This window comes from Hoplias malabaricus, chromosome Y, assembly GCF_029633855.1.
Source record: "Hoplias malabaricus isolate fHopMal1 chromosome Y, fHopMal1.hap1, whole genome shotgun sequence".
In the NCBI taxonomy this organism is placed as follows: Eukaryota; Metazoa; Chordata; class Actinopteri; order Characiformes; family Erythrinidae; genus Hoplias; species Hoplias malabaricus.
The window spans coordinates 16,601,442-16,629,185 of record NC_089820.1 but is presented as its reverse complement, the minus strand read 5'-3'; the positions used below and the strand labels follow the sequence as shown (position 1 = coordinate 16,629,185).

General features: G+C 41.8%; 1 protein-coding gene across 3 annotated transcripts in view; it reads left to right on the top strand.

Annotated features, from left to right (window-relative positions):
• The window catches only part of LOC136678603 (cotranscriptional regulator ARB2A homolog), a 172,099-nt gene that overhangs the window by 110,042 nt on the left and 34,313 nt on the right, over window positions 1–27,744 (top strand). For all 3 annotated transcript variants that reach the window (XM_066656649.1, XM_066656651.1, XM_066656650.1), the window contains exons 9-10: window positions 7,914–8,030; window positions 14,084–14,168. In XM_066656649.1, coding sequence (XP_066512746.1) covers window positions 7,914–8,030; window positions 14,084–14,168 — 202 coding nt within the window. The remainder of the gene's footprint in view (window positions 1–7,913; window positions 8,031–14,083; window positions 14,169–27,744) is intronic.

Genomic DNA, 27,744 nt, shown 5'->3' with positions numbered 1-27,744 from the left:
AGTGATACACTGAAGAAATGCACTGTACCTGTAGAGTTTGAATCTGTATTTTTATTCCAGTACTCCATATTATTCCAGCATTGAACGTGTACAATGCGTGAAGACTGACCACACACACTGTGTACAGCAAGTAGACATCTCTCTCTCTCCCTCCATGGGCGGAGGCTCCACAGGATCAATAGATGAAGGGTCCAAAGTGAAAGGCCCCAGCAGCAGGCCTTTATCCTTCAGATCGGGGCCTCCCTGCCCATGTGCCAGTCCCAGCTGCTTAGGGCCTCCCTAACTCTGATCCACACACAGTGAAAGCCCTGCCTGGTGTACCTTAATCTCTGTGTTGGAATTATGAACGCTTCATAGTTGTATACTCTCAGAACACTTGCAAAGTTAAATAACATCTGCTGGATTTGCTTTTTAGAATTACAGGTTTCTGGCCAAACTTTTATTACAAAAAATAAATAAAAAAAACAATAATATTAAAAAAAAAATAAATAAAAGTCAATTTGCTAGTAAGTAATAAAAGGTGTATTTTAAAACAAACAACACAACAATAAAAACGTGTAATAAAAGGCAAGAATTTTACAGTCTTTGTTGATAATAAACCCGTTCTCTAATTCTGATAAACATGAAAAAGGTCTTATTTATTTGTACACTCTTTCTACAGATATTTATCTTGTTTAATTTTTTCTTCTACTGTTATCTTTTGTTCTTATCTGTTCTTTTCATCTGTGTTAATAAAAATACTTATCCTTGTTATTGCTGGAGAGAAAATACAATTTTGACACTTCGGCCAGTGGAGTATTCCTCATTAAAGCATTTTTACATAAGACAAAGATATAAATTGATTAAAATACAGGATGTTCCAAAAGTAAGGAGACACCCAAATATATAAATGGTGATCCAGTTTTAGACACGATGTAAGGGAAGGGCAGAGCCTGTTAAGCCTTTGTTTCCCATTGCCCACAGCTTGTTTCTAAAATTGTATCACCATCTTTTATGTGAGTGTTTCCTTACTTTTGGGGACATGGTGTAAAATGCAGATGTTTTTAGCGTAGTAGCCTAGACCTGCTTTTAAAGGTTTTCTTATTCTAGGAAAAGTATTTTATGGAACTAATATAAACAAATTGGCCACATGCCACTGGTTTCAAGCAGTTATCTGCCAACATGGATACAGTTCCTGTTTGGTTATGCATCCCTAATTTCAAGTAAAGGTACATTAAAATCATGTTTGTATGAATTTATTTTCTTTTATTAACTTTGGACTTGCAAGGGTTTTTTTTTATTTATTTTTTATTTATTTATTTATTTATTTATTTTTTGTGTAACCTGCGTTTGGCCTTTGATTGACACCCCTCCCTTTCGATCAGCCATCCACCGCGTGCATCCCTCTTTCCTCTAGTTTGGGGCTCTTTCCTGGCACGCTGCTCCTTCTCCTCCTGCTTTTGTTTCCAGTAGGTGTCGAGCGCTCGCCACTTGTGCTGTGTCAGTAAATATTTACCCGGCTTCCCTTTCCTCGGCCGCCCTTGCTGACGTGTGTGTGTGTTGGTATGTGTGTGTGTGTCGCGCTCATGCCTTGTCCCCAGCCTGCCACTCACTGGGGTTCACTGATATCCTTCTCATGTCCGTCCACCCACACCCACCTGCCACACACACACACAGAGCGCCGTACACACATACACACGCGCACATGCTGGATGCTGGCGTCCCGCTTGCACGTGGCGGCCCATTCAGCATCAGGAAGTGGAGAAGGAAGTTATTGCTAAGGCTCTGCTCTCCCTGATGTTCATTAATCAAAACCTGGCTGTCTCTCTGCAGTAAATACCACAGCGGTGCTTCCAAATGCATGTGACCTTAGCCTCGCAGTTACATTATATTACACTTACAGTATGGACAGATACAGGTTAGCAGTATCACCCCATGCTCACACACGCATAAACACAATCAAACACACTCTCACTCGCACAGCGGCTCCCTGGGGCCTCATAGCATCCTGGTGCTTAGGCTTTCCTTCCTGCCTTAAAGACAAAGAATGGCCGGGCCTTGAGGCCCTAGGCTTCAAAGCAGGGGAAAGCGCTAGTGTTGTCTCTTCCTGTTGAGGGTGTTGCAGCCCCTCTGGGGCAGCTGCTGCTGTTTTTCCAGCCCAGGCTGAGGGCCATAGGCCAGAGCTGAGGGCTGCCCTGTGCCCTCTTGAGCTAGTGAAAGGTCCCAGGCCTCAACTTTCCACTAGCAGCAGGTCCATAGGTCGGGTGGGCTTAGAGGGGTCAGTGCAAAGTTTAGTGTGGCGTAACTAAAGGCATGATGTTGAGCATAAAATCCCTTAATGTCATAGCTAAGTGTGGGGCTACGTTAGATCAAATCGCGTTAATCCATATTGCTGCATATGGCCAGGTAATTAGCAGCGTTTAGGTATGTCACAGCTCTTAAGTTATAAGATTAGCTGCAGCTACTGTGGAAAGTTGCCCTGAAGAAGTGTAGAGTGAAATAACTGGTCAGACACAACTGACCAACTACCTTTTATCTTCCATAACACCTTTCCTCAAATGATGACACTAGCTGCATATTCCAGGTTGAAATGCATTCAAAACGTTAAATGGGATAAATGTTCAGCTTTGGTGTCAGTTCCAAGTCAGAGATTAAGTTCAGACCTGAACAACACAGCATTCTAAATGTTGATTGGGTGTAAATGATATCAAGGACAAGGCTTATCCCTGTATGGGAAACTATAACCCTTAATGTCAATGTTTAGTGTTAGGTTATCCATACGAAACAAATGTGTCTCCAACAAGTTTAGTCACATAAATAAAAGGCTTGAAGATTTGGGCTTGCTTTTGCTGGACTTTCTTGGCTTTTCTAATGTTTTATTGATAGACATTTTTCTGTTTTTTCTGTAGTAGGTGAGGTGGAAGTGGAAAATGACTGTTTTTGCCCAGACATTTGTTGGAAACCAGCACCACAAGCTTTAAATGGAACCACACAAAAACTCCTCTGCGTGTCTGTGGGAGCATATGCGGTGGTTGCTGCACTCGCTGGCCATAATTGGACAGTTAATCAATCAAATATTTAAGCTTCATTTTACCACACAGTGGGTCGCCCGGATTATGGCAGCAGTTTGGGTGCATTAGGCTGCGCTCAGCAACGATGCTAACAGCATGGCTTCCTGAATCAGCCTGCATCTGGATGTGTGTGTGTGTGTGTGTGTGTGTGTGTGTGTGCGCGCGCGCCCTGTATCTTCATGTTGTGGCTTATTTTGTGGCGCTTTCTGCTGCTTAGCAATCTGCCTTTAAAAGCCTGCATTATTTATTTGTTTATTTATTTATTTATTTGCTACTTTATTCTGCCTGCGTTCAGAGATGTCTTGAGGGTTTTTTTTCTTTTCTTTTTCCCCCTGCCCCCAGGGACACCATTGTGGATTACCATTCAGTTCTCACCTAATTATCTGGTGACTTGCGCTGCCTTTGACACGTAATTATCAAAGCCCTAAATAATTGTCTTATTGCCTGTGTGTTTAGATGTAAGCCTTGTGGAGAGCCTTTGCCTTTGTTGCTGCCAAGGCTGAAATGGCACAGTATTTATCTCCACACAAGAAAGACATCTCCTCGCTCTTTCCATCTTACTGTTGAACTCGTCTGTGTTTTCCATGTGTGTGTGAGCGTGTGCTTATGCATGCGCTTCACACTGTGTACTGTCAGGTATGCTAAGGAAAAATAAAATAGATGGCATCTTCGTCAGGAGAAATGCGATGTAGAATGCTGAAAGTCAAGCAATTAGCTTGCTACATAATGTGAGGCAGCTTCAAATACTAAATGCTTATTTTATGGTAGAGGTCATGAAGGAGGTCAGACAGAAAAAGACAGAGAGAAAGAGACAGCAAGGATGTGGAGTGTGGGGGGTTGTTGGCATTTGAGCTGACAGGCTTGGTAAAATGCATTGTTCGTATTCTCTAGAAGTACTACACTTCAGTGACGAATCTGGGCCGCAGCCACAAATCCAGTCTTTCATGTCAAGGTGTGACATAAGGGAAGTTTAACTAAACACTGAGATATCAGAAATACCTTGCAATCTAATAGGAAACTGTAGAAGCCTGAAACACAGCTTTACTGAGCAGAACCAAAATGTAGCTTGTGGCTTTTGGAAACCTAATATTTAGCATGGTTTGCTCATTGTGTATTCATGTGTTGCTATGTTTTGGGACTGTAGTTTTTTTTTTTCGTTTCTTGTTTTACCACTCTACTTAGCTCACTTGGAAACTCAAGCAGGCAGGTACTAAAAATTAACCTAATGGAAAAGCAATACAGCCAAGTATAGTAGTGTAGATACCATGCAGTGGAAAAGGGCGATATATGACAATATATAAGGTATAAACCAGGAAGGCATCATTTGCAACCATGTTGATTATATGACATGTATCACATCAGTCTGTTATTGTGTAAAGCTACAAGAGTAGTTAAATAATAGGAGTTTTGTGGGATGAATATGGACAGATGCTATAACCACATCCATTGAAGTTAGTTCAAGTTGCAGGGACACAGCCAGTCCGTTATATTAGTATTTGCAATGCCCAAAACTGAGCCACAGTGATTGGTCACTAAGTTTACATCGACTGCAATTGAAATCAAAATGAAGCAAATGAAATGTGTAAATAAATCTCACAAATAAATAGAGTTTAGTTAGTTCATACTTCTCTTTTGGCAGTTGGAGGAGAAAAGGTCTAACAGCATCCTGGTCTACTTAGTCTGACTATTTAGGTTACACTCACTGTTGAAGTATCGCACTACCTCTGCCATGGCTTATGCCTCTTTAGGCCACTCTTTCCCCTCTCCTCTCCTCAGACCAGATGCTCAAGTGCAGAAGAGAGAAGGGTAGGAGCAAGAGAGCAAATGTTTCAACATCTGTCTCTGTTGGTTTTTCAGTATGCAACAAGTATTTGCACGTGTTTGCATTGCTGTGCTTTCTGGGCTGGAGATGGATGAGCAGCAGCTGCCCAGCGCCTTTTCTCAGCCACTCCACACAAGCCTGCTCACTGCTGAACGCTAATCCTGTTAGGCCGAGAGAGACTGGCTCTGCGTGTGGGAAACAAGACGATTCCTTCAAGTATTCATTCATTCAACATTTATCAACATGTATTCTAACATCAGTCTTTTCAAGTTCTCTTCCACGTGATTTACAGAGGCTCTGAAACGCTGTAGGAATCTTGGAATTTAGTGGGGTCTGAGTCCAGAAGTCAACAAATCATTTGTAATTTTCTTGGTAGATGCACTTTATTGCCTTCATTTTTTTTGTGCTTCATTTTTGTATTTACTGCTGATACTGCTCTCCCCTATCAAGGCCATGTGTTCAGTATCAGTTGACACTCGTCTCATCACAATGATGTGTTTTCTTTAATAATATAGCTACACAACATGGGTAAAACACACTAGTTTAACTGTTGTTGTAACTGCATTTATACACTGAGCAATCGCTGGATTAGCACCTGCACCTAACTTTTATCAGCTCCGCTGACCATACCCGAATACATTGTAGTTCTAAAGTTAGAGGCTGTCGCCCTCTGTTTCTCTGCATACGTTCTCATCCATGTTTCACCCTGTTCTTTAATAACCAGGACTCTCGAAGGACCACCATAGAGCAGGTATGATTTGATTGGTGGATAATTCACTGGTATGATGTCGTGGTGGTGATGTGTTAGTGTGTGTTGTGCTGGTACAAATGGATCAGACACAGCAAGGCTTCTAGAGTTTTAAAGCTCTCAATGTCAGTGGTTTACTGAGAATAGTCCACCTACCAAAAATTTCCAGCCGACAGTTTCCTGTGTCCATTGATGACAGACTAGACGATGACCAACACACACTGTGCAGCAATTTTGAGGAAGGTGTGTCTAGTAGAGTGGACACCATGTTTAAAAACTCAAGCAGCACTGCTGTGTCTGATCCACTCATACCAGTTCACTGGGGGTCCCGTGGGGGTCCTGAAATTGTGCAGAGAACCAGGTGGACTACCATATGTTATTGTAGAACTACAATGTTTTCCTGTATAGTCAGTGCAGCTGATATAACGGTCAATGACTAGACACAAGGTAGGTGTTCCTAATCCAGTGATCATTCAGTGTGAACTATGAATGTAATTAGCTGAAACTGGATAAAGCCGACATAAAAAAAGTAAATGTTTTTAAATCAAACTTAAAATTTGAATACGAGGGGAGCATTTGATAGCTGAACACTGCAAACTCTATGGAAGCATGTTTTTCCTTCCATCTTCCTTCTAAGTTAACGTGTATTATACAGTGGAAATTGCATTTTATGCCACAGAAATGTTCATTGATTAGAAAGTGTATGAACTCTCCAGCCACCCAAGCATTCATTCGTGTATGTGTTTATTCAGTCATTAACCCATTTGCCAACTTGCCTGTACATTCTCTTTAACTCCTTTTCATTTATTTATTTCAGTAGTAGTTTGTTTCGCATTTGTTTACGGCATAGATTGACTCTCCAAAAGTAGACACTCAGTGGTAAGTGGCTGTGTGTGCTGTGTTTATGTTGGTGTTGAAGTTACTGAATGCACGTGTGTGTGCTCCGAGCACTCTGGCAGTTGCTGAAGGACATCAATCAGACACACAAGTCTGATGCACATGTGGCTGTGTTCCCAATGGGAAACAGACAGCAGATTTCCTCTGCGGTTTCTTCTCTCTTAACCAACTGCCATGTTTACTCTGAGGTTTTGTTTACATGATCCCAGGCTGTTTGTCATGACATGAGCATATTTATGATTTTACATACCATTTGTGTTACACTATTGCCATAAAAATCTTGGAAAATTTATATTGGCCTTTGTAGGTTTTTTATTGTTTTTTTTTCCTCCGTGTCGGTGATGGTGCGAGTTGTCTTCGCTGGGTGGGTTATTTTATAGTTTTCGTCTGAGACTTTGGTGTCTAGACCATCTCTGGGCTCAGTTACATGTAAGCGGCATTATGCTCTGGCTTGAGTGACACTTCGAAGAGTTTTAAAAGCTTGAGTTTGCTGCTCCCCCGGGCACTGTTGAGACTGAGGGAGGTATTCCAGCCGTGCGTGCACGTCTGTAACTGTGTGTGTGTGTTACCTGCTTCCTCCCCTTTTCTTTATGAGGATGCTCCTGAGAGTACCTTATCAACAGAGTGATATATTAGTCCTTAGTGCCTTAATAGATTCCATTTATCTCTCTACACCTCCTTTAATTTAACTGAGCTTGGGGAACGCACTGTATTCAAATGGCCACAGACACTTTGATGTAGCACCCAGCCCAGCTGTAGCCCCTATAAAATGTATCAAGGGAAGTGATTGTTAACCTATTGTTGTCAGACCTGTCTCCTTCTCCAGCTCTTTTATCTTATGGCCAGCAGTTAGCACTTCAGGCTAACTCCACTGGGCTGAGCACAGAGGAATATTGTGTGTGAAAAGTACATTTATTAACCATGTTATACCATGTGTTAGTTTGTATTATAGAACACTACTATCCAGAGTTTCTAAACAAGCACAGCTTTACACCATTAGCCACAGAGCAAACAGCTTTCCTTAGATCAAATATAGTCCACCTGTTAAGACATGGCTGAAGTGTGCTCTTTAGCTTTGCTGTACATGGACATACATGGTTAATGTTGCTGGAAATTAATGTAAATGATTAAGCATGACCACGACGCATGATTGAATTACATACATCTCTATTAGGCCACATTTTAAAATCAAAAAGAAAACTTAAGACATTGATCATGCAGTGATTTATTCAATGTTTTTTGACTAATTCCAGGATAAGGGGTCTTCAATAATTATATTTCAATCCATTTTGATTTCATCATGTCCATGATTTTTGGAAATAATGATGAATCATTTTAATAATAATGATAATTATCAACTCTTGTTTCTCTTTTTCACCCTCTCTCTCTCACACAGATGATCCAGAGGGAGGATGAAGTGAAGCCTCGTGTTACTGCCGTAGCCATGACAGATTCTGTCCACAACGTATGGCACCAGGAAGCTGGCAGGTCCGTCCAAGATTGGCTCAAAGAGGTATTGTGTTCGCAGTCTCCCTTAAACTCCCTCTCCTCAGCATCCACAAAGCATCCCACTGACCCCCCGTGAGAAACCATCACCTGCGTCTGTGTGGCATTTGATTCTATGTTGATACCCTTCTGCAACAGAGAGACGAGAAGCCAATTGTTTTTTTTAATGCCACACTCTTGTTTGTTTCTTTGGGCAGATGTCAAATGAGAAATCAAAGCCAGAGGCCTGCACCTGCACTGTTAGTGTACTAGCTTTTTTTAGTTTTTGACCTGAGGTTCAAAGACAACACCTGGGAGCCCTCAGTATGCACATAAATTGGAGCAGGCAGATCCCCAGCCAGGTCTTCCATAGAGAGATGCAAATGCCAAAAACACACACACACACACACTCCATTTCTAGCAAATTCTTTAACAATGTTTGCATTCTTTAACAATGTGCTTTCTCTTATTTCATCAAATTTTCTCTCTTCTTCTTTCTTTTTTTCTTTCATTCTTCCTTGTCCCCAGGCCATGGGAGGCAGCAGTGTTTCAAGGTTATGTAATGTTTCTAGTCTTGCTATAATTTCCATTTCTGACTCAATTGAGAAATTGTGGTGTAATTAGAATATTAAGTGATTTCTATTAGTGATCATTTCCCCGAATAATGCATCCAGTCCCATGAAAGAATATTGGAACATCTCTTGCACTTTTTCCTTTAGCCTGTCATACTTACAATTTCCTGTGGCCAGTGCTGATATTTTTTGTTGTTTTTTCATGGGTGCATTGAACATAACGTATTTATATTTGTTGTTCAATGACAAAATTGCAAAGCCTACAGCTTGTAGTACCATAAAAATAGAGGTTTACTGTGAAAGGTTTAACTCATTTTTTTAAATTAATTTATATAGCGTTTGGTGAATCATATAAACTAAAAATAAAATGTGTTTTTTTTTTGTCGTTTTTGATGTCACAAATAGCCACATATTAACTCATATCAGCCTATTCAGGGCAGCCAGTATATAGGTCATTTACATGCACCATCAGTAAAGGCATAGTAACAATTACAGCGGATAATTTCTGAGAGATAAAGAGATTGGAAAAGACCACTGGAAAAAAGAATTGCATTTTTATATGTTAAACCAAACAGATGATATAGTTGGAAAATGAAAAAAAAAACATAAATGTAGGATATGCATCTTTTAAAGAACCATGTTGTGCTTTTGTGTTGATCTTTCATTAGATGAATCCTCTGATCGTAGGCCTTTGCATGATGAGATGAGGTCAGGTCCGCCTTTAATCAGTGCCATGGCTCTTCTCCATCCATAGCTGTTTCTCTGCCTGCGGCAGTCAGCAGGTGTCTATGGAGGTTACGCTGCACTCCAGGTGGGGCACTGGAGCACTGGGGCTGCCTTTACAGCCTTCCTCCTCTTCACTAACCTGTCCCGAGGCCCTCCTTTCCTTATGCAAGGGTAGTTATTCCCCCTCTCCTCCTGGGGGATAGAGGGATAGGAGCAGAGAGGTGGAGGGATTTGGAGATCAGCCCGCAGTGGGAGAGGTGATATGGAGATAATGGGTCAGATGGAGGCCATGTATCGTCACACAGCATGGGAGAAGGAAAGAGAGAGAGAGCGAGAAGCTGAGGGGGAAGGGCAAGTACTGAAGAACCAAGCATAAACAGAGCTGCTCTCAGAACTGGAATCCCTAGGGTAACTGAGATATATAGGAAAAAGGAATATACTGTAGGAGACAGAAATCCCTGTGGACATGCCATGAAGAAAGAAGTGGGCATAGAGGGAAGCACTGGTGTAAGAATAAACATGTAACATACTGTACATTACATATGGTGAATCAGTTGATAGACGAGCGATCTAAAGCTGTTAAAGCAAGTAAGCACATGCACCCAGCCGCCCACATATCTTTAAAGAAAGTATCATTCATCACACCAGGTGACCTCCTTCCATTGCTCTTTGGTCCAGTTCTAAAGCTTGCATGCCCTGTGTAGGCACGTTTTGTGATGGACATGGGTCAGCATTGGCTACGATGCACTGTGTGTTCTCTAAAAAATACCTATCAAAGCCTGCTTTTATTTCCTTATATTTTGTGCTAAAGTAGCTCTTCTTTGAAATTGGAGCACACAGGCTAGACTTTACTACTTGGGAACACTTTTGCTAGGTACATTTCACTTCTTGCCAGGAACACTCCATAAGGCCTGCCACTTTGGAGATGTTCTCACCAAAACAACATGACCATCATCATTTGGCCTTTGTGAAATTTGCTTAGATCCTCAAACGTTTTTGTATCCTAACCTTTGATGGGTGCTATTCCAAGACATTGTTCACTTGTCAGTAATTTTAATTTTGTCACTGATCATGGTGTGTGTGTGTGTTTACACACTCATATGTCATGTCCAAAGAAAAACATGTATCTCCACAATAGTAACTTTACAGGGGAAGGAAGAAACTTTCTTAACTTTCAATGGAAGTCAGTGTAAAAAGATTTTATTCCAGTTAATTTAGTATATATATATATATACACACACCCTCCAACCTTTCAGACTGATCTAAGTAGCTCATGTCCTGACTGCAGTGGTGCTCATTGTGCCCATCATGTGAACACCACTCATGAGGATGTGTAACAGTATGGTAAGGAGCAGGCGAGCTGTAGCCCCAGCTCTACATTGAGTATTTGATCAGAGGCAAGGCACAGGGAGCTTAATGGCGGCGTGTGGGTCGGCTCGAGCGCTCTCTGTGGGAGCCAACACCTGTCTGCAGTTTACCTTCTCTAACTGGGCCATTAGGAGAGCGCTTAGTGTCCCACCATGCTCCAGCTCCCTGTCTCGCGGCCTGCAGGAGCCTGGGATGCCGCCGCCATCTGGCCCTGATTAATGCTGATGGGCCTAGCACAGGACTATTATAGCTCATTTGGGGCCGTTCCTCGTTTTTCATCTCGACCTGCTTCAGTACAAGAAGATGTTCGGACGTGTTGGAAATGAGAGGATGTTTGCTTTAGAGCAGTGGTTTGGAGAAGTGTGCACACAGGTATTTTATTGCCCATGAAACACCTTTGTCATGCTCATGGGCCCTGGTTAGGAATTTCATTATTTTTTTAATTAAATAGTATTTTCAGTTGTATTATTATACACATGTAGTGTCTGAAAATGCCAGGCATAAATTCATGACAGATCAGCAGAAATGTTTAAAAGGTGACGTTAGGTCCCAGTCTGGGATGAGTTTGAAGTTGAGGTTGAGGTTGTATGGCCCACTGCTCAAGAGTGAATCAGAGAGTGATTTATTAGTGCTTGCTGGAAGAGTTACAAACAACTCGTAAAATTAACCACACATTTTACACTTGCATCACTAAAGCAGAGACACACTTCTGTGTTTAATCAGTCAACTCTGGACTCCCTGGGCTTTCCGTGGGACGTCATTATGTGACTGTATCCCCCAGACTGTCATTCACAGCCTGTTGTGATCTCACCAGTTGTATGCTGATGCGTCCCTTCCCCATAAAAGCATTGTTATCTTTTCAGATCTCCCCATCTGCAGTCTCACCTAGTGGCCTCAGCCCTCTCTCCACTGGCCTAAAACTGGTCCCAATGCAATAGGCCTGATTTGACAAATCTATTGAAGCCCCTTCTTCCATCACCCCCCACCAGCGTCGCTCTCTCTGGCTTGGACCCGAGGCTTTGAAATTCCTCCCCTTGCTTCCATCCCAGCTGACATCTTCTTCCAGACGGCATGAATTAAGGATATACAATGAGACACTTGATGTAGCAGTCAAGGAGCACTGCGTTTGGTGGCTGGGCTCCATGGTGCACAACTAGGGCAGCAGGAATTCTAAAAATACACAATGCATGCTTGTTTATTCCAGTGGCAGGCGACTTCACCCCCTCCCCAAGCCTGGCATGGAGACGATTGACAGGATTAGAGGAGAAGAATGAGCAGGAGAAGAATAGGAGTGGAGCTCTGGCGGGAGGAATATTGAGGAGCTTTTTTTTGCACTATTAGTGTCATATGGCATGTACGACTCATGAAATGAACATTTCATTTAAGTTCAATTCAATTATGCAGCAGCATTGACCTGTCCATTCTCTACATTCGTTTATAGCTGCTGTGTGAAGGTGGACGAGTTTACAGGACATTACTGGACTGAAGAACATAGTTAATTAACTTTAGATCAGGTCAGTAAGAAGGCAGCTTTGCAACAAAATGAGCTTAATGGCAGGACCCCACTAAACACAAAATCAGTGCTCTGTAAATTTTGATATTTCTTTTAAAAGCAGAGTGTTTTCAAAAGTAGGACTTTGTTTGTTCATGAAAGTGTTAATGAAATAGTAAAAGGTTGCGAACTTGTGTGTGGTGGTGTTTGCATTTGGGTTTTGTCAGTTTTTCTTTGTTAGAGATTGCAGGTTCAATAGCTAATGTTTGACCCTCCGTCATGCACCAGATACTTTCTAGTTAATGTCACACAGAACTGCAGCAGGCACTTCCTTCAGAGTGCTAATGACATTCTATAGATTTGTATTGTCGATTCAGATTAACTTTTCAATACTGTCCTATACGATGCCGTTGCTACTTCAGTGTATTGTTGGATGGTGAGAAAAATATGCCTCGGAGAAACAAAAGAATCTTGCCTGGCATTCACCTTGTATTCATACATACACTCATACATCTCACACACTGGGTAGACACTGGACCTGGGTGGGTGGAGTGTGTGCTGTGAGATGACCCCGGGGTGGCACGGGGCTCAAGGGGTGAGTGAGGTTGACAGGCTGAGGTGTGATGTGACCTGAGGTTCTGTCATGTGTCCAGAGGGGTGTGTGCGTGAGCAAGTGTGAGAGAGGATGTGTGTTGTGGGGTGTCCAGGGCAATGGGACTGCTCTTTCTTTGTCACGGGAGGGTAGTTTTGGGAGTAAAGGCTAGGGGGTCATTGGGTTAGATAGGGCTTGTATGTCTGTGTGTGTGTGTAAGAGAGAGAGAGAGTGAGTGAGAGTAAATCAGAGTCACAGTGAGGCCGGGTTGCAGCGCAGTCAGGGAGGGGGAAGCTGTAATGGCTGACAGAGCAGTGTCTGCAAAAGTAAACAAGCTCAGATAAGCAGCGCTTCACAAGGCCGCCAGCTGCAACACGCTAATCTCGTTTACATTTCTCTCTTCTATTGAACTTTTTTTTTTTTTATCTTATCTCCAGAGCCTTCTTTTCCATGCATTCCTTAGGAGCCTCTTTTTCTTCAGCACCATATCCCATCTAAACACAACTAGGCTTTCCGTATTGTCCATAACACACAATGCTGCTTTGGTGTGTCCCTGAGACGTGTCACTGATTTCCCTCTTGAAAAATCGTAAATGATGAAGTTGCAATTAAAAGACACTTGTCCGGATCTATTAGTCGACGTAGTCATTCGGTTTTCTTTTTGGGTGTCATTTCCTGGTTTGTGAAATTGTACGTAGTGCAATCAGTAATTAATGTTGGACTAAACCATGACTACAGAAGTCAGTAGTGTCTGATACAATCATATCATATTTAAACAAGAAATATAGGTTTTTAAAAGACACCATTTTAAATGCAAAATTCTTTGCTCATTTATTTGATAGTGATTTTGTTTTTATTTTTTAAATTTTTATATGAAAAAAGGTTCTTGAATCTCATTTGCTTCTGCTTATTATTTTGTATTATTTTATTTACATTTCTATTTTTCGCTATTGAGCTTTGGAGCACTTTTTACAGGTGGCATTATCTGAGAAGGCGGCGTTCACTTGAATCACCGTTTGTCAGTTTGGGCTGACAGTTGCTCTGAAACCTAAATTCTACAATTTATAACACACTTTTTTTTGTAAGTAGCTTCTCTAATTAAGCTTTCTCGTCTGTGGCCAGTAATGACGAGAGAGACGGAATGAAAGTGGCCGTGTCTCACTAACAGTGTTGATGGTGGTTGCAGGGGTCTCTGAGGTCAGTGGCGTGATCACTGAAATCCTGGATCATCGGCAGATGAATGTCCAGGTGCTCTTGACCAACAAACACACTGTCATCATGTTGCTAACCGTACTAATGGCTTATTTTCTCTCTCTCTCTCTCTACTCTCAGAACTGCTGTAACTGGGTGTCAAGCTCAGAGCCCCTGGATACCCAGGTAGACGCCATGCTCCCTGACTGCCTTCGCCTTTCAGCAGGTACGTGTGTCCACTGGGTATATCTCCATGAAAAATGTTGTTACACAATTCTCCGAGTCCTTTTCTCTCAGCTGCCTGTTACTTTGGGTCCATGTTTTGCAACCACCATAATCAACACTTCCATTACAATGAAGTTTGTAAAACCAGCCCAGTTTCAATGATATAAAATGCTAATCTATTTGTAGTTTGTTTAAATTTTATTTTATTTTTTATTGAACAATGTGTAACAGCTGCGCATTCACGGTGTATGTGCAGCAGCACTTACTATGTTTTGACAAATGGCTTCGTGTGTGACATGGTACAAAGTAATGAAGAACTACAGATCCCGATGAAGTGGTTTTGTGTCTGTCTACATGTGACAAGTTTAGTTGTGTGTGTGACCAGCACAGTATAGTTTACACTTCTGTAAACTTGACAAGCCATCTGTCAAAGCATGTAATCCTGTTCTAATAAAGTTGAAGGATAAATATACCTTTGCTGAGGAAAAGGAAAGCAAAACCTTTTATTCAAAGACAGGTCTGTAGATGTTAACTCACTTTCAAATTGTTGAACTGTAGACATTTAAAGTACTTTGTTACATATTGGAAAAGAAAATATCCTTTGTAGGTTGCAGTTCTATGTTTGACAGTGTATAACACACATGTCCTGATCACATCCTGTTTCATACACTCATTTATTCATTCATAAATGTGCCATATACCAATGTAAAGACATTCTGATGCTAGTAAAACATTCATTCGGTCTTTCATTGATTCATTCATTCATTGATTCATTCATTTTAGTCTAGTGGCCTTATTTGACCTTGGTTGTTTTACGCTCTGCACCCAGCAAGCACGTCCGTAATTCAGGATTACAGCTGTAGTGTGTAATCCGGAGCAGGGTGGTGGAGGTTGGAGGTGATTAGGCTGTCCCAGCCCTCATCCCCACTCAGACAGATGAGGGCTTTATGCCTTGCCACTCTGCTTGCCTTCATGCTCCCTGCATGGCCTATCATAGGAGTTAAACATCACTTCACCTTTTTAACTTGTGCTGAGCTATTGATGTTATCGTGGCATAATCAGGATTTGAGGCCCTCTCCCGTGTCGTGGGTGGGCTGGGGATAATCCGCCTGTGCCAGCGCTGAACTAAGTCAACTTTGTTCCTTGTCGTTCATGACCTCGGTCGAAAGCATCATACTTGTCTACGTTTCTGTTTACACTGAAGCTCTGCAGAGCATGGGTGATGTCATTCTTTTCTCTGAGCTCAATGCTTAATGCTCTACTCTCTCAGATACTGCATTCCTTGCAAACATTATCTGTCAGCTCTGTTTATAAGGGAAGCTGATCATAGGTCAGTTCCTTTGATAGAATGCTTCCTCCACTGTTGCTTTAGTAGTGAAGAACATCAATATTATGATTGTAGTGTGCACCTGTGAGAGTTCAAAAAGAGGATAGGCTGTTTCTTAAAACCCTTGCGTTTGTATCGGGAGCCATAACTTCTAAAACATCTACAGGAGGCTTGGTTAATTGTATTCAGAATATTCAGTAAATTGATTTCGGTGATTTCTTTTTCATATTAATGTGATTGTAAAGGTTAGGACGTGCATTTGCTGTTCTTTTTGAGTTTGCATGTACTATTTGAGCTTTTGTAATGTTGCTGTTGTGCAGGGGGTGATACTATGTCTATGAAGTGATTGATTTCTCATGTTGTTGTATTATTAAACAATGGATTTAATATTGTTGCTTTATTGGTGAGATTTTCAGCTTCGTTACCAGCTGATTTTTTTTTTAAAGGTCAAGGACTTCAAAATACCCGGCAGTAGACATCACTGATTTTAAAAAATGTACAGTAGCCCCACTCTGCAGTTTATCAGGATGTGCAGACTCTATGTGATCAGTCATTTTTCCTGTTTTTTCCTGAGTTTTGACTCATCCTGCTTTCCTTCGGCTTATCCTGCAGTTTCTTAGTGTTGAAATGTTCCCTGTGCTGGTAAACGGCAGCACCATGTCCTACAAAGCTGTAAGGCCATACTCTAAGCTGTGATTGAGTAACACTTGATCAGAAATCGACCCAAATATTAAAACACACAAAGAAAAAAAGGAAACTGCACATGCCCAGATGCAAGGATCATAAAACAGGTTTTCTCTGATCCTCCAGATTGTTTGAAAGCTGAGGCAAACAGACTGCGGTCAGGCAGACTCCCTGTGTATGTGGGCAGTTGAGTATTGCTTTTCACGCATAGACTCGCACACCTATTACAATGTGTGTGGTGTTTCTACTGGTGGCATTTTGTATGCTGGTTGGACTTGGACCTGTACAATATGGCAGGGTGAAGACAAGCCTGTCTGTTGCACTTAATCATCTGTGAAACTATGCTAGTACCAGCATACCATGTGGGTCTCTCCCTCTCACTCTGTCTGTGTGTGTGTGTGTCATCCCCTGACATCTCTGTTTTTTTTGTCTCCAACATGATAAAACTTGGACCCTTTCCCCACCTGCCTGGCTTGCATTTTTTTTCTCCCCCTAAGCCTTCCCTCCATTCAAAGGGAGTCTTCAGGAGAAGGTCACTGTGCCTTGGCTCAAACGAAGCTAGAAAACACTGGCAGAATTTTATCAGTTAGGAGCACACCAAAGCCAGCCCAAATATGCAGATAAACCAGAACAAATGTGCCGAAAAGCCCCCTGGCCTGGCAGCGCTGCAGGGGCTGGGTCTACTGCCCAGACTGACCCACAGCACAGGCCAGTACCGATAGCCAGCAGCCCACACAAACCAGCAAGACACAGCTATGGAGGTGTCCTGGTCTGCTTAGTGAAAGATATACAAACGACAGCCAGTGCCAGTTTAGCAGTGTAGTGGTGTGTGTGTGTGTGTGTTTGTTGATGTGTTCCAGGGGCGGGTTCTCACAGGGTTTACAGTGTTAATCTCATGATATATTTCAACTGTGTCTGCCATTGTGAAAGGAAGCCCCCAGCAGTCAATTTAAAATTTCAGTTATTAGAATTAACTCATATCAAATCTACATGGCCTATAAATGGTGTGTTATGAGTAATGCATTATTATAATGCAGGCAAATACTGAGTGCCACCTGAAAGTCATGTAAAAGACTTAGTAGTGAAAGAGCATTCAAACCCAGGGGTTTTCTTTCACAACTCTCAACTTTCTTTGGCGTCTGTAAAAGGAACCCACTAAAAAACATATTAATAATCAGTTCTGCATGTAAATGTATGTTCGCATACACCCTTATATTACTTTCATTTGTTACAATTGATTTTAACATTCTAAAAGTGATCCACTTGAGTCCTGATCTCTAGATCAATGCATTGTGATGGAAGTGTAAACTACCCTTTAACCATGTGAATCACAGAGCCGCCCCACGTAGAGTGACTTTACAAATCACTCTCTTCTTTTACCCGCACTTTCTCTCCCTCTCAAACATCCTTCTTTTTTCCCACCCTTACCCTGTACCAAGCCCCGAACATCTTCACACATTAAATTCACACATATTCCTCGCACTTATACCTACACCTCAGCTCTTTTCTCACCTTATCCCCACATGGACATTCGCCCAGTGACAGTTCTGCTTCATGGCTTTCTTTTAAAAGCCACTGTCTTTTAATATAGACAGATGAGCCCCTCATTGAGCCCTTCATTTGCTCTACCTGGACTGTGGTTATTACTCATTGCTGGACCTGATTATTAATTACAAAGTGGAGAGCGCCCTCAACGTAAACAGTGATTAATTGTTAACAAAAGTAAGTTAATGTGTACCTGAACTGTAATTATCCATCCCACACCACTACAAGGATCGGAGCACAGACAAGTAATTAACCCTAATTTTATTTACAATGAGAAGAACAGTGTGGAGAACATGAGAAAAAAAGAGCCTTCTTTGATCTAGAGCAAGATTTTTGTCAGCTGAAATATTCACGTTTTTTTTTTGTGGGTAAAAGTGTATTGGTTCTGTTTCAAGTTGATGAACAAGGCTTCTGAAAAAAAGATGTCATTTTATTATAATTTAACTCAAAAGAAGAGAACATTAAAGTCGTATTTCAGTGATTTTCGCCCTGAATTTAGATGCTAACAGCAGCATGGCTCGCTATAAAGGCACTAATAAAGACATGTTTGATGAAAAAACGCTTGCGTACAATAGCTCTGGGAGCACTTGTGTAACTTCATTGGTCCATGTCAGTCACTGCATAGAACTCCATTGGGCCATGTTTTGTGCACAATGGAAAGTCATTGGTCCATGTACTGCTGACTCAATAGAGTTCCATTACCATATTTTACCAGCTGAGTTGCTCCACGTGCTATTGACTGCCCAGCCCATGTACCGCTGACTCTATTAAAGTCTACTGGTTGACTGACCGTGACATACCTTCACTTATTCCTCCACTCCCAGGATTCAGATGCACCTGATGGATGTTGGTGCCCTAAGTCACATTTCCCCAGGAAACACAGATGAGCTCAACTTTGTGACCCTTTTTTATTTTTCCAGCCTGTTTTTACCTCTCAAAATCACAAGCCTATCCGTAAGATCAAAGGAAATGTCACTCTTTTCCAGCTGAATGTGCCACCCCGTGTTACCATGGCAAAGTTCAGCAGGACATTGTGGGGAGGTTATCATGCTTTTTTTTTTTTTTTTTTTTTTGAATAGTGAACTAAGCCGTACCTTGTGACCAGCCTGGAACAATGTGTTTGGTGTCAACCATGATCATGCATGAGATCATGGCATCAAAAGGCTGATGAAGCACACAAGGGTATGTATGCTTTACAAAATGAGCGTAAAGGGCAAATGAAAATTGAAAATATAGCGTATGTCAGCAGATTTCACTCATTTGTTGTTCAGCTCGTGCGGTCCAGTTTGGTTTAATGTGTAGGTGTGCGTGTGAAAAAACACTAGACTTTGAGCCAATGTCCTCATATTAATTATTATTTATTTCAGCCAGCTGCAGAAAGGATAAAATTGATAATGTGAAGAACATTTAGCTATTTCCCCCCACATTTTCCCACTTGACAGAAAAAAATGTGTTTTATTTGTCTCTACACAAGTCAGACTTGTAGATATTCTGAACAAACAGGCAGAAATATGCCGTGCATTTGTTGGGTCAAAAAAGGCAATCATATTACAGTGGAACCTCAACCTACGAACTTGATCCGTTCCGTGACCCGGTTCGTAAATAGAAAAGTTAATTTCTCGAGTCAATTTTCCCCATTTAAAATAATGGAAAAGCAATTAATGCGTTCCAGCCCCCACCCCGAAAGTCACCCTTTTGAACTGATATATGTTTACAACACTCTCAAATTAGTAAAAAAAAATACATGTAGCATTACTAAAAATAAAAAATAAATACAGTGGTAACAGTAATAAAAAAGAAATAAAGTTTTAAGTGGTTACACATCGCTACCTTGAAGACGTGACGACTGGCTGGAGGAGTAACACAGGCACTGGCTGTATGACGGGAGGTGGGGGGTGGGTGGAATAACGGAGAGTAGGTGGGTGAATGTGGGGAGACGAAGCGTAGATACGGCTTAACTTAGCACAAATTTCGATGTCTGCTATTTACACTAATGCTAAATTGCTAAAACTACAATTTGCTAATCTTAAACGCTCACTCAAGTCTGGGCGCGCTGGGAGACTCGCCTATTGGGGTCAGTGGCCATTTCCAGCCGCTGGCTCAGCGGAGGCCCGGGTTTGTTTCTAGAGTCATGGTTCGTTGGTGGAGGCAAAAAATATTCAAATGCCTGGTTTGTATCTTGGAAAGTTCGTTGGTATAGGCGTTCGTTAGTAGAGGTTCCACTGTACTTCATACTCGCCAATAAATGACTAAACACCAAAAGTACCCAGTGCTGATTAACCTAAGACTGCTTATAAAATAAAAAATGTATTATAAAGTTATTGTAAAATAGGACTGTTCCAACTGTCTGTCACAGAAACTAGAACTAGAACCCAACACTGTGCTGTGTTTTTGGTTTTGAATATGCACTGGAAAAATGCCTTTAGTCCAAATAACTAATGTAGCAATTTGAACTAGAAACTCAGTGTTATGCAGGGAATTTAACTTCAGACTCTGTCCATTTGGCTGAACATTAGCCAGTGCTTCTTAAAATGTAAAAAAACAGCAGTCGTTCTGAAAGAAAATATTTTTTGATCAAACTTGGCTCGGTCACTTTTGAATTGAACGAGATCTGTCCTGAGATCTTACGCACATTACGATATCAAGGGCTTGAAATCTGCTATAGGGAGTATTTGGAACAGTCATATATAGCTGAATATTAATGGATAACTTATAATAACATTCGTATAAACAAAGGATTCTGAACACTGCTCACTAGCTTGCTTAATGCAGTGCAAAAGCTCTTCAGCCATTTGGCAGTGGCTGACTAAGGGGAAGATAGAGTCCCTCCCTCTGACTCCCTACTGCTGTGTTACCTTTCTTCTCTATCTACTTTACCAGAGCGCTCACAAGGGAAGGCTCTAGTTGTCATAAATATACATATTGACTTTGTATCACAGTGCAACTTCCTTGTGTTATTTTTATTCCCCAATTTCGCTCTCTTTATACAAGTCCCATGGGTGGTGGCGAATGAAAGTTTGATGGAGTTTTTGTGCAGGCGGTTGTAATTTCTCTCTGCCTTCTCTGCCTAGCCGAGGATCAGAAGACATGGCCTTCATTTTCTATTCCTCTTTAAAAAAAAGAAAGAGAAAGAGAGAGAGAGAGCGAGATGGGGCCTAAACATCTTTTATCCAACGGCTGCTCCGAATGAGTGGCAGGCCCTGACCCACTTGGCACTCAGCTTTATGTAACGAAGCTCTCCGTTTAAGAAGCTCTGTACAGGAACATTGTGCTGCATAAGGAATTTTGTGTCATCTCTCCTTCTGCTTTCCAGCTTACATTCCTTCTCTGACTCGTTCTCCTTCCCTCTCCGTCTCTGTCTCTCTCTCTCTCGTACTCCTACATTGCTTTTTCGCTTTCTTTCTCCACTCCCCTCTGATTCGTGTCATATTTCTGATGGGGTCAAATTCAAGGCATGGGGAGAGAAATAACTTGGAGATTTGATTGGTGTACGAGAAAAGAAGACTTGCAAAGCCCCCACTGATACTCGGGTTATGCAAGGTTTCTTTTTTTTTTTTTTTTTTACTTTTTATTTCTCTTCCTCTTGTTGGGGGTGAGTGGGAGGGCACAGTCTTTTGAAGTCCATGTTTTGTTTTCTACTCAGCAGGCCACAAAACAAGCCTCTCCCCATTTGTGGTGAACTTGAGTACGGTCAGTGAAGGCTAAGACCTTCTCTACGGCGCTGCATTGAAAAACATCTTTAGTCAAAAAGCATCTCACTTACACCAATGTGACCCGAGTCCGTAGCTGCATGTCGCTAATCCAGGCTAGCATGCAAAGGCACCTTTGATCTTTCCCTGCTCACTTCTCTGCTCTGTTCCAGACGGTGTGTGGAGTTCTGGAAGATACAGGTCTGTCATCTCAAGGCGAGCCGCTTTGATCACTGAATCACATTTAATTACATACAACACCGTAGCTCGCCTCGTCCCTTGTCGTTCCCTGGCCTTGGTCAAAGCAAGATCACAGGAGGGTCGCATTGACCACTAGCTTTAGCATCAATGGCTGTGATCCCCCTTCAGCCATCCTCTTCTGTTCATTACTGACAGACATCCGTGTACTGCTCTGTTATTCCCATTCAAAAGAAGGAGAAAGCCAGAGGTATCAACTATAAGCCATGAACAAACTATTTGTTCTCCTTTTATGACAGAAAAAAATCAATAATCACGGTCTGTGTGCCCACTTGCATGGAGAATGTGGAGTGTCCATTCTATATTGTGCCGTACTGTTATGATGAGTCTATACAGCCAGCTCGTTTTACCTTGTTGAATGTAAGAGTAGCCCCAGCTGTACATTTATGTTGCACTTTTGTTGTTTCTAGCGATCTCATCTTATCTCCCGGCTTGTTTCCTTTTTCCGCCTAACGTCCCTACTGATCGTCTCACCCCCGGCTTTTTCCACTTCTGTATTACAATTTTTAAATGGAAACTAGTTGCTAAGCAACATGGGTCAGGTGAAGCTCATGTATGTTTTTTTTTTAATGTTTGAATGCTCCCATACCTATGGTCAAGTCCCGTGTAAAATTCATGATCTGGTTTAATTAGAGTACAGCTTCTGTTCAATTTACATTTGAAATAACTCAAATAAATATAAGAAAAACTGTTTTGTGCATGACTCTACACTTTTCATATATTCACAAGGATATGTGTTTGATTCCCTCGTATTCTGATTATGGAGTTCTGCCCAAAAAATCTTAATGGAGGATAGAAAATCAAGTCATAGAAATCTGTAGTTATCTCATAAAGAGAGGAAATGAGCATCTCATGAATGAAAAATGGACCAGCAAAATACTCCCTCTGTGGATTTTAAAGATTTCTGTGGAATTCGTAATCTGGTTATAAAAGTGCGAGGCTGGCCTGCCAGTGAAGAGTACTAAGAATTGTCCAAGTATTTTACCATTTGTTCTTACTAACGTGTGCTTTTTTGGATAATCAATGCTTATTTTTATAATATTGTGATGATATTTCATAGTGGGAAAACTCAGATGTGGGAATGTCTAATATATTTCAGAAATGTACGGCCGGAGAATTTTTGCAATATATAAACTAGGGCTAGGCAATTAATCAAAAATTGATCGAAATTAACATTCAGAAGTTCTTATCAACATAGTCTTGTCTATATCGATTATATCTCTTTTTTTTTTTTGGTTTATTCTGTTATGTCCCCACTGTGTGTTCATGTATGGTCTCTTTTAAACTACACTACCACACTGTAGTCACATGCTTCTGGCACTATATGCCACATGGAAGCAACATGGAGGAGAACCTAAACACAGACGCCAACCAAGCCATTCGAGCATCTTGTACCAAAGAAAATCACAGCGTTTTTTGTTTGGATATGTAATGTTTTGACTTTAATTAAGACGACACTTAACAAAAAGAAGTCAATTGTAAACAAAGAAAAGAGAAAAACAAAAGAATACAAACAAATAAATAAACACTTTCAACGACCAAAGCAAAATCGCACAAAACAAGAGAGAAATAAGCTCACAGTAACATTAGAAAAAAGTTATCCCAGCTTTTATACTGGAACATACTGGAGTCACTGAACTATGAGGGTAAAAAATACAAAAACAAAAATTACCATTCATTAATTATAATCGTGGTAAAATGTACAATTAATCATGATATTGATTTGAGCTCATATCACCCAGCACTAATATAACTAACACATTTATAATAATTGTGAGAAATTTGGGCGGGGTCGCATTACGTGTATTTTAATATATTGGGTTCTGTACCTTTGCAAATGAAATACATTTAATTAAATCTTACCCTATGAATGTTCTCTTTCTCACCCTGCCCACGTTTGATGTCCCCACACTTTTGCTTTAATGCTACACTTAGTGCAGTTCACATGATGGTCAGTGGGTGACCATCAGGCATTGAAATTCCTGAAAAGCCTTTGCATGCTAAGCTCAAGCCTGTTGCTAGCCCCACAGATATCCCCTGGACCTGCGTCACCGCGCAGTCACTCTGGGGTCATTGGCAGATTAAGGGTCAGAAACATGTGCCTCACTCAGCCATATGGTGCATCCTATAGATTGTATGCAAGACCAGTTAACCCATTCATTTCAGTAACCGTTTCATCCCCTTCACAGTGCATGTGTCTTTCAGTTAAAGGAAATCATCCTACAGTAAGGGGGAAAAACAAAGAATGGAAAAGAAATTTCCTTCCATTCCAGTGCTAACGACTGTGGTGTATCCTAACAGTGACTTTATGCAAAGCTGACATTTCTAGCATAATGACAAAAGAGCAGTCTACTGGCCTTTTTCTGAACTCATGAGGGTTAATCTGGAGTAGGGTAATCAGATTGTTTACTCTGTTTTTCCCTGGGCTTTGCCCAAATCACTCGAGAGTTCTGTGAGACAGTAGTGATAGCATTAGCTGTAAAGCTATAGCCTATGGGTGAGGATTAGGGTCCAGGCTTTGTAGGGAGTTGTGAACATGAAGCTGTTACACATGCACACGTTGTCTTTACTGGCGCTACCTGAAATGGGCTTTAAAAGCGAGGTAAGCTCAAGATAAAGATTGCTAACAATAGCACTGATTTGGTGTTGCTTTACAAAGCATGAGAACGAGTATAGCATTGTACTGCTGTAGACTTAATGATAAAGAGAGATTCTCTGATGTTCTTGGGTATTGTAGCCATCTCTAGAAAAAACAAATAAAACATAAATATAGGCACATGACACATGTATCTAACATCATTTTACTGTTGGTTTTGCTTCAAAGCATATGAACAAATATAATGTTCGCGGACTGCTTTACCGATACAGATCAGAGTTCACCTGGATGTGAACAAATATAGCATTAAAGTGTTGTTTACAAAATTAATACAAAAAAGCAGTAAAATACAAAACAAGATTCTATTGTCATGTTATGTTCAGATCATCAGAGCTTTATTCACACACCAATACTTTGCTTTTTATGAATATGTCTCGCAAATAGAATCTTTCATTCCATCTCCAATCATCTGTCTGTTAGATGTTAGTGTTTAGTCAGATGCTGTTATCATGTCCAGTTCCCACTTCTCCTCACACATCTTTGCCAGGCAGGTGCTGTTAGCATTAGCAAGTGTCCTGCTTTGCAGCTGGTCTGTTAGCACTCTCAGTAGCGCTGGCCATAGTGTGGGAGGGGACTGGCACCAGCATCCCTGCTCGCCCATCAGTGCCAATAAAGGGTTCACTTAGGAGCATCCTGCCATGAGGAGCAGCACAACTGTCAACATATATTCACTCTGCTTTGACAGGGCCTCATCTGAGAACCGGAGACTATCTATTATTTTTTCCGTTATTCTCTCCTCTCATCCCCCCTGCAAGGGCTCTCTTTTTCTCTTTCTCTCACACACACGAGAGGTGGGCCACGAGTGTGTTTCATGCAGCCAATTTATTACACTGGCAGACTAATGGGGCGCTTTTCTTTGACAGCTCTTGATAAGGGAGGGCGAGAAGTTGCTGCTTCTGCCGAGGGTTGGGAGAACTGCGGGAGTCATGATAATTACTATCAAAGCAGCCGTAATGCACATAATAGAATACTCCGTTAGAGAACACTAATCAATTAATTAGGGCCTGATGTGTCATTCCGTGTTATGTTGTGATTTTATTTTTTTCTTCTGGCTGATAGCATTTAGTCATTAAATTTAAACACATTTGTGTGTGTGTGTGTGTGTGTGTGGTTGCGGCCCCCCTCCCCATCCTCAGTTTTCTTTTTTTTTTCCCCTTTCCTCTTTTTTTTTTTTTTACAATTAGGATTGAATGATATTCACATTTAATACTATTGTTAGAGAAAACAGAAGAATGCGAAGAAAAAAAATAAACACGGATGCTTTGAGAATATATTAGGAAATGTACATAATTGTGGTAGATGATTAGAAAGGAAACATCCTTGAAGGTCCTTGAGTTTATAATCAGCCTCGAAATTAAAATATTTATTTGTTTCTCTTTTTGCCCGAAAAACCGGATATTATTTATATAATTAGGTAAACAAAGTTGAGCGAATATATATTTTCTTCTGCCGCATGTTGGAGAGCACGGCTGTGACCTTGGCTCATCTCCCACACGCTGGGCTGACAGATAAAAACTTTATTACACGTCGACAGGACGAGTAGTGAACAGCCTGCGCTGCTCGTGCGCGCTGAGTATTAAGAAAATACTGCAATTAGCGTCTGATTTCCTACAGCTGAAACGCCAAGGAGAAGGGTAATAAGTGAGGTTTGTTTGTGGCCTGGAAAGGCGTAATTATAAACTGCTTTGAGAGGGCTGTGCTCGTTGTGCCTTGGCGTAATGAGATAGGCTGCACTGATCCCTCCATGATGCTATTACTCCTAATCCCAGGCCCTCTTCTTCCTCCCACACCCCAGGGCCTGTGTTAAGGCCGCTGCCACCCCAGGTGCCTCCTCTCCACCCTCACCCCTTTAGTTATCTCTCCAGCTATTGCCAGCACCGCTTGATTGTGGAGAGGCCCGAGCCGACACATATGCAATGCTAATTACCCCTGCCTCCACACACAAACCCTATTGTGATAGAGTGCGCATGGAGGTGGGGCCGGATCCAGGTTTTATGGATGCGACTAGACTGAAATAGATGCACGGTGGAATATCTGAATGCAGATATCTGAATTGGAGTGGTGTTTCCTACTTGATAAACTTTAATGAACTAAATAAACTAATGTTCTTATAATACACAGTCATTCTGGCAGATAGCAGTGCATCGCAGTGTATGGGGTGATATGGCACATGGACAAATGTGGACAAAGTGATTAGTTAGTAATAGATATAAGCTTTTTTTATTCCCCAGCTCGAGTACTGGGTATTTCAGGGACAGACAAAGCCCACTCACACATACCTGTAAGTGTTGGACATGCCGAAAGCAGAGTGTCCCACCCATGAGCCGGCAGGAATGCGCTCTCTCTAGTCATCTAATCGCAATGACCCCTAAACGGCCCACCTTATCACCTCTCCCTTCGAGCAGCACATAGGGAGTGAGTGGGAAACATGGCCTTCGCTGCGTGTGGCTGAGTGGGTTTAGGACTTATCTAATCAGCGCGTGTGTGTGTGTGTGTGTGGGGAGGGTGGTTCTGTCCATCCCCTCACACAAGTATTTGGCCTCCAGCTTCGCCTGACTGGTCTAGCCTCTGTGGACATGTGCGTTTTCTCTGGGAGGTCTTATTTCCTGGAAATGTCAGGTTTGGCCATGTACACTTTTCAGTAAATGGGTAAGAACAGTGTAAGGTCAGAACCAGGGGAGCTTGTATTTGATAGACCTTGGCCTTGGATGAGCAGAATGTATTGGTCTTTACCAGACCTCACCATGCCCTTTAGGACCATCTGTACATTTTGTAAAGTGAGCTTCTTCCTTGGAGGAGACTGTTCATCTCATCTGATCTTGAAATGTGCAGAAGAACTAATCATGGCAATGGAAGTTCCAAATCCACCGTACCATGTTTAATCCGCTTTTGTTTGGCACAGTGCCAGAAAAGTTGTGCGTGTTAGCCCCAGTCGATGCTGTCTGGACCCCTTCATCACTCAAATCACCTGCGGCCACTGCTGAACAGGGGGACAAAGGCTTCTTCGAGTATGGCTGCTTCGGTTCCTTGAAGAGCTCTTTACCCCATGGCTGGCGTAAGTGAGCCTGGCGCCAGCCACCACTTCAGCAACCGAGGAACCATCGGAACGAATTGGACTGAGCAGCTATCAGCCGGTAATTAATAGCTAACGCCGCAGATGAGGGAGTCAAGTCTAGGTCAGAGCAGAAGACTTCAAGGGTCTTATCGGGTTAAGGTTGTAGGGCAAGCTCTCCCCTTGTCTTTAATCTGATGCCATGCCTGGGGAGATTTGCAGAGATCTGTGCTGACCTCTGGCCCGGAGGTGTCGCTCCTGGTCACATGTCAGCTGGGCTCCCGCTGTCAGGCCTGGGACGGACAGTAGTGTTGGGGCAAGTTTGGCCGTCTGCCTCGAGTCCATGGATGGGATGCTGGCCCTGGC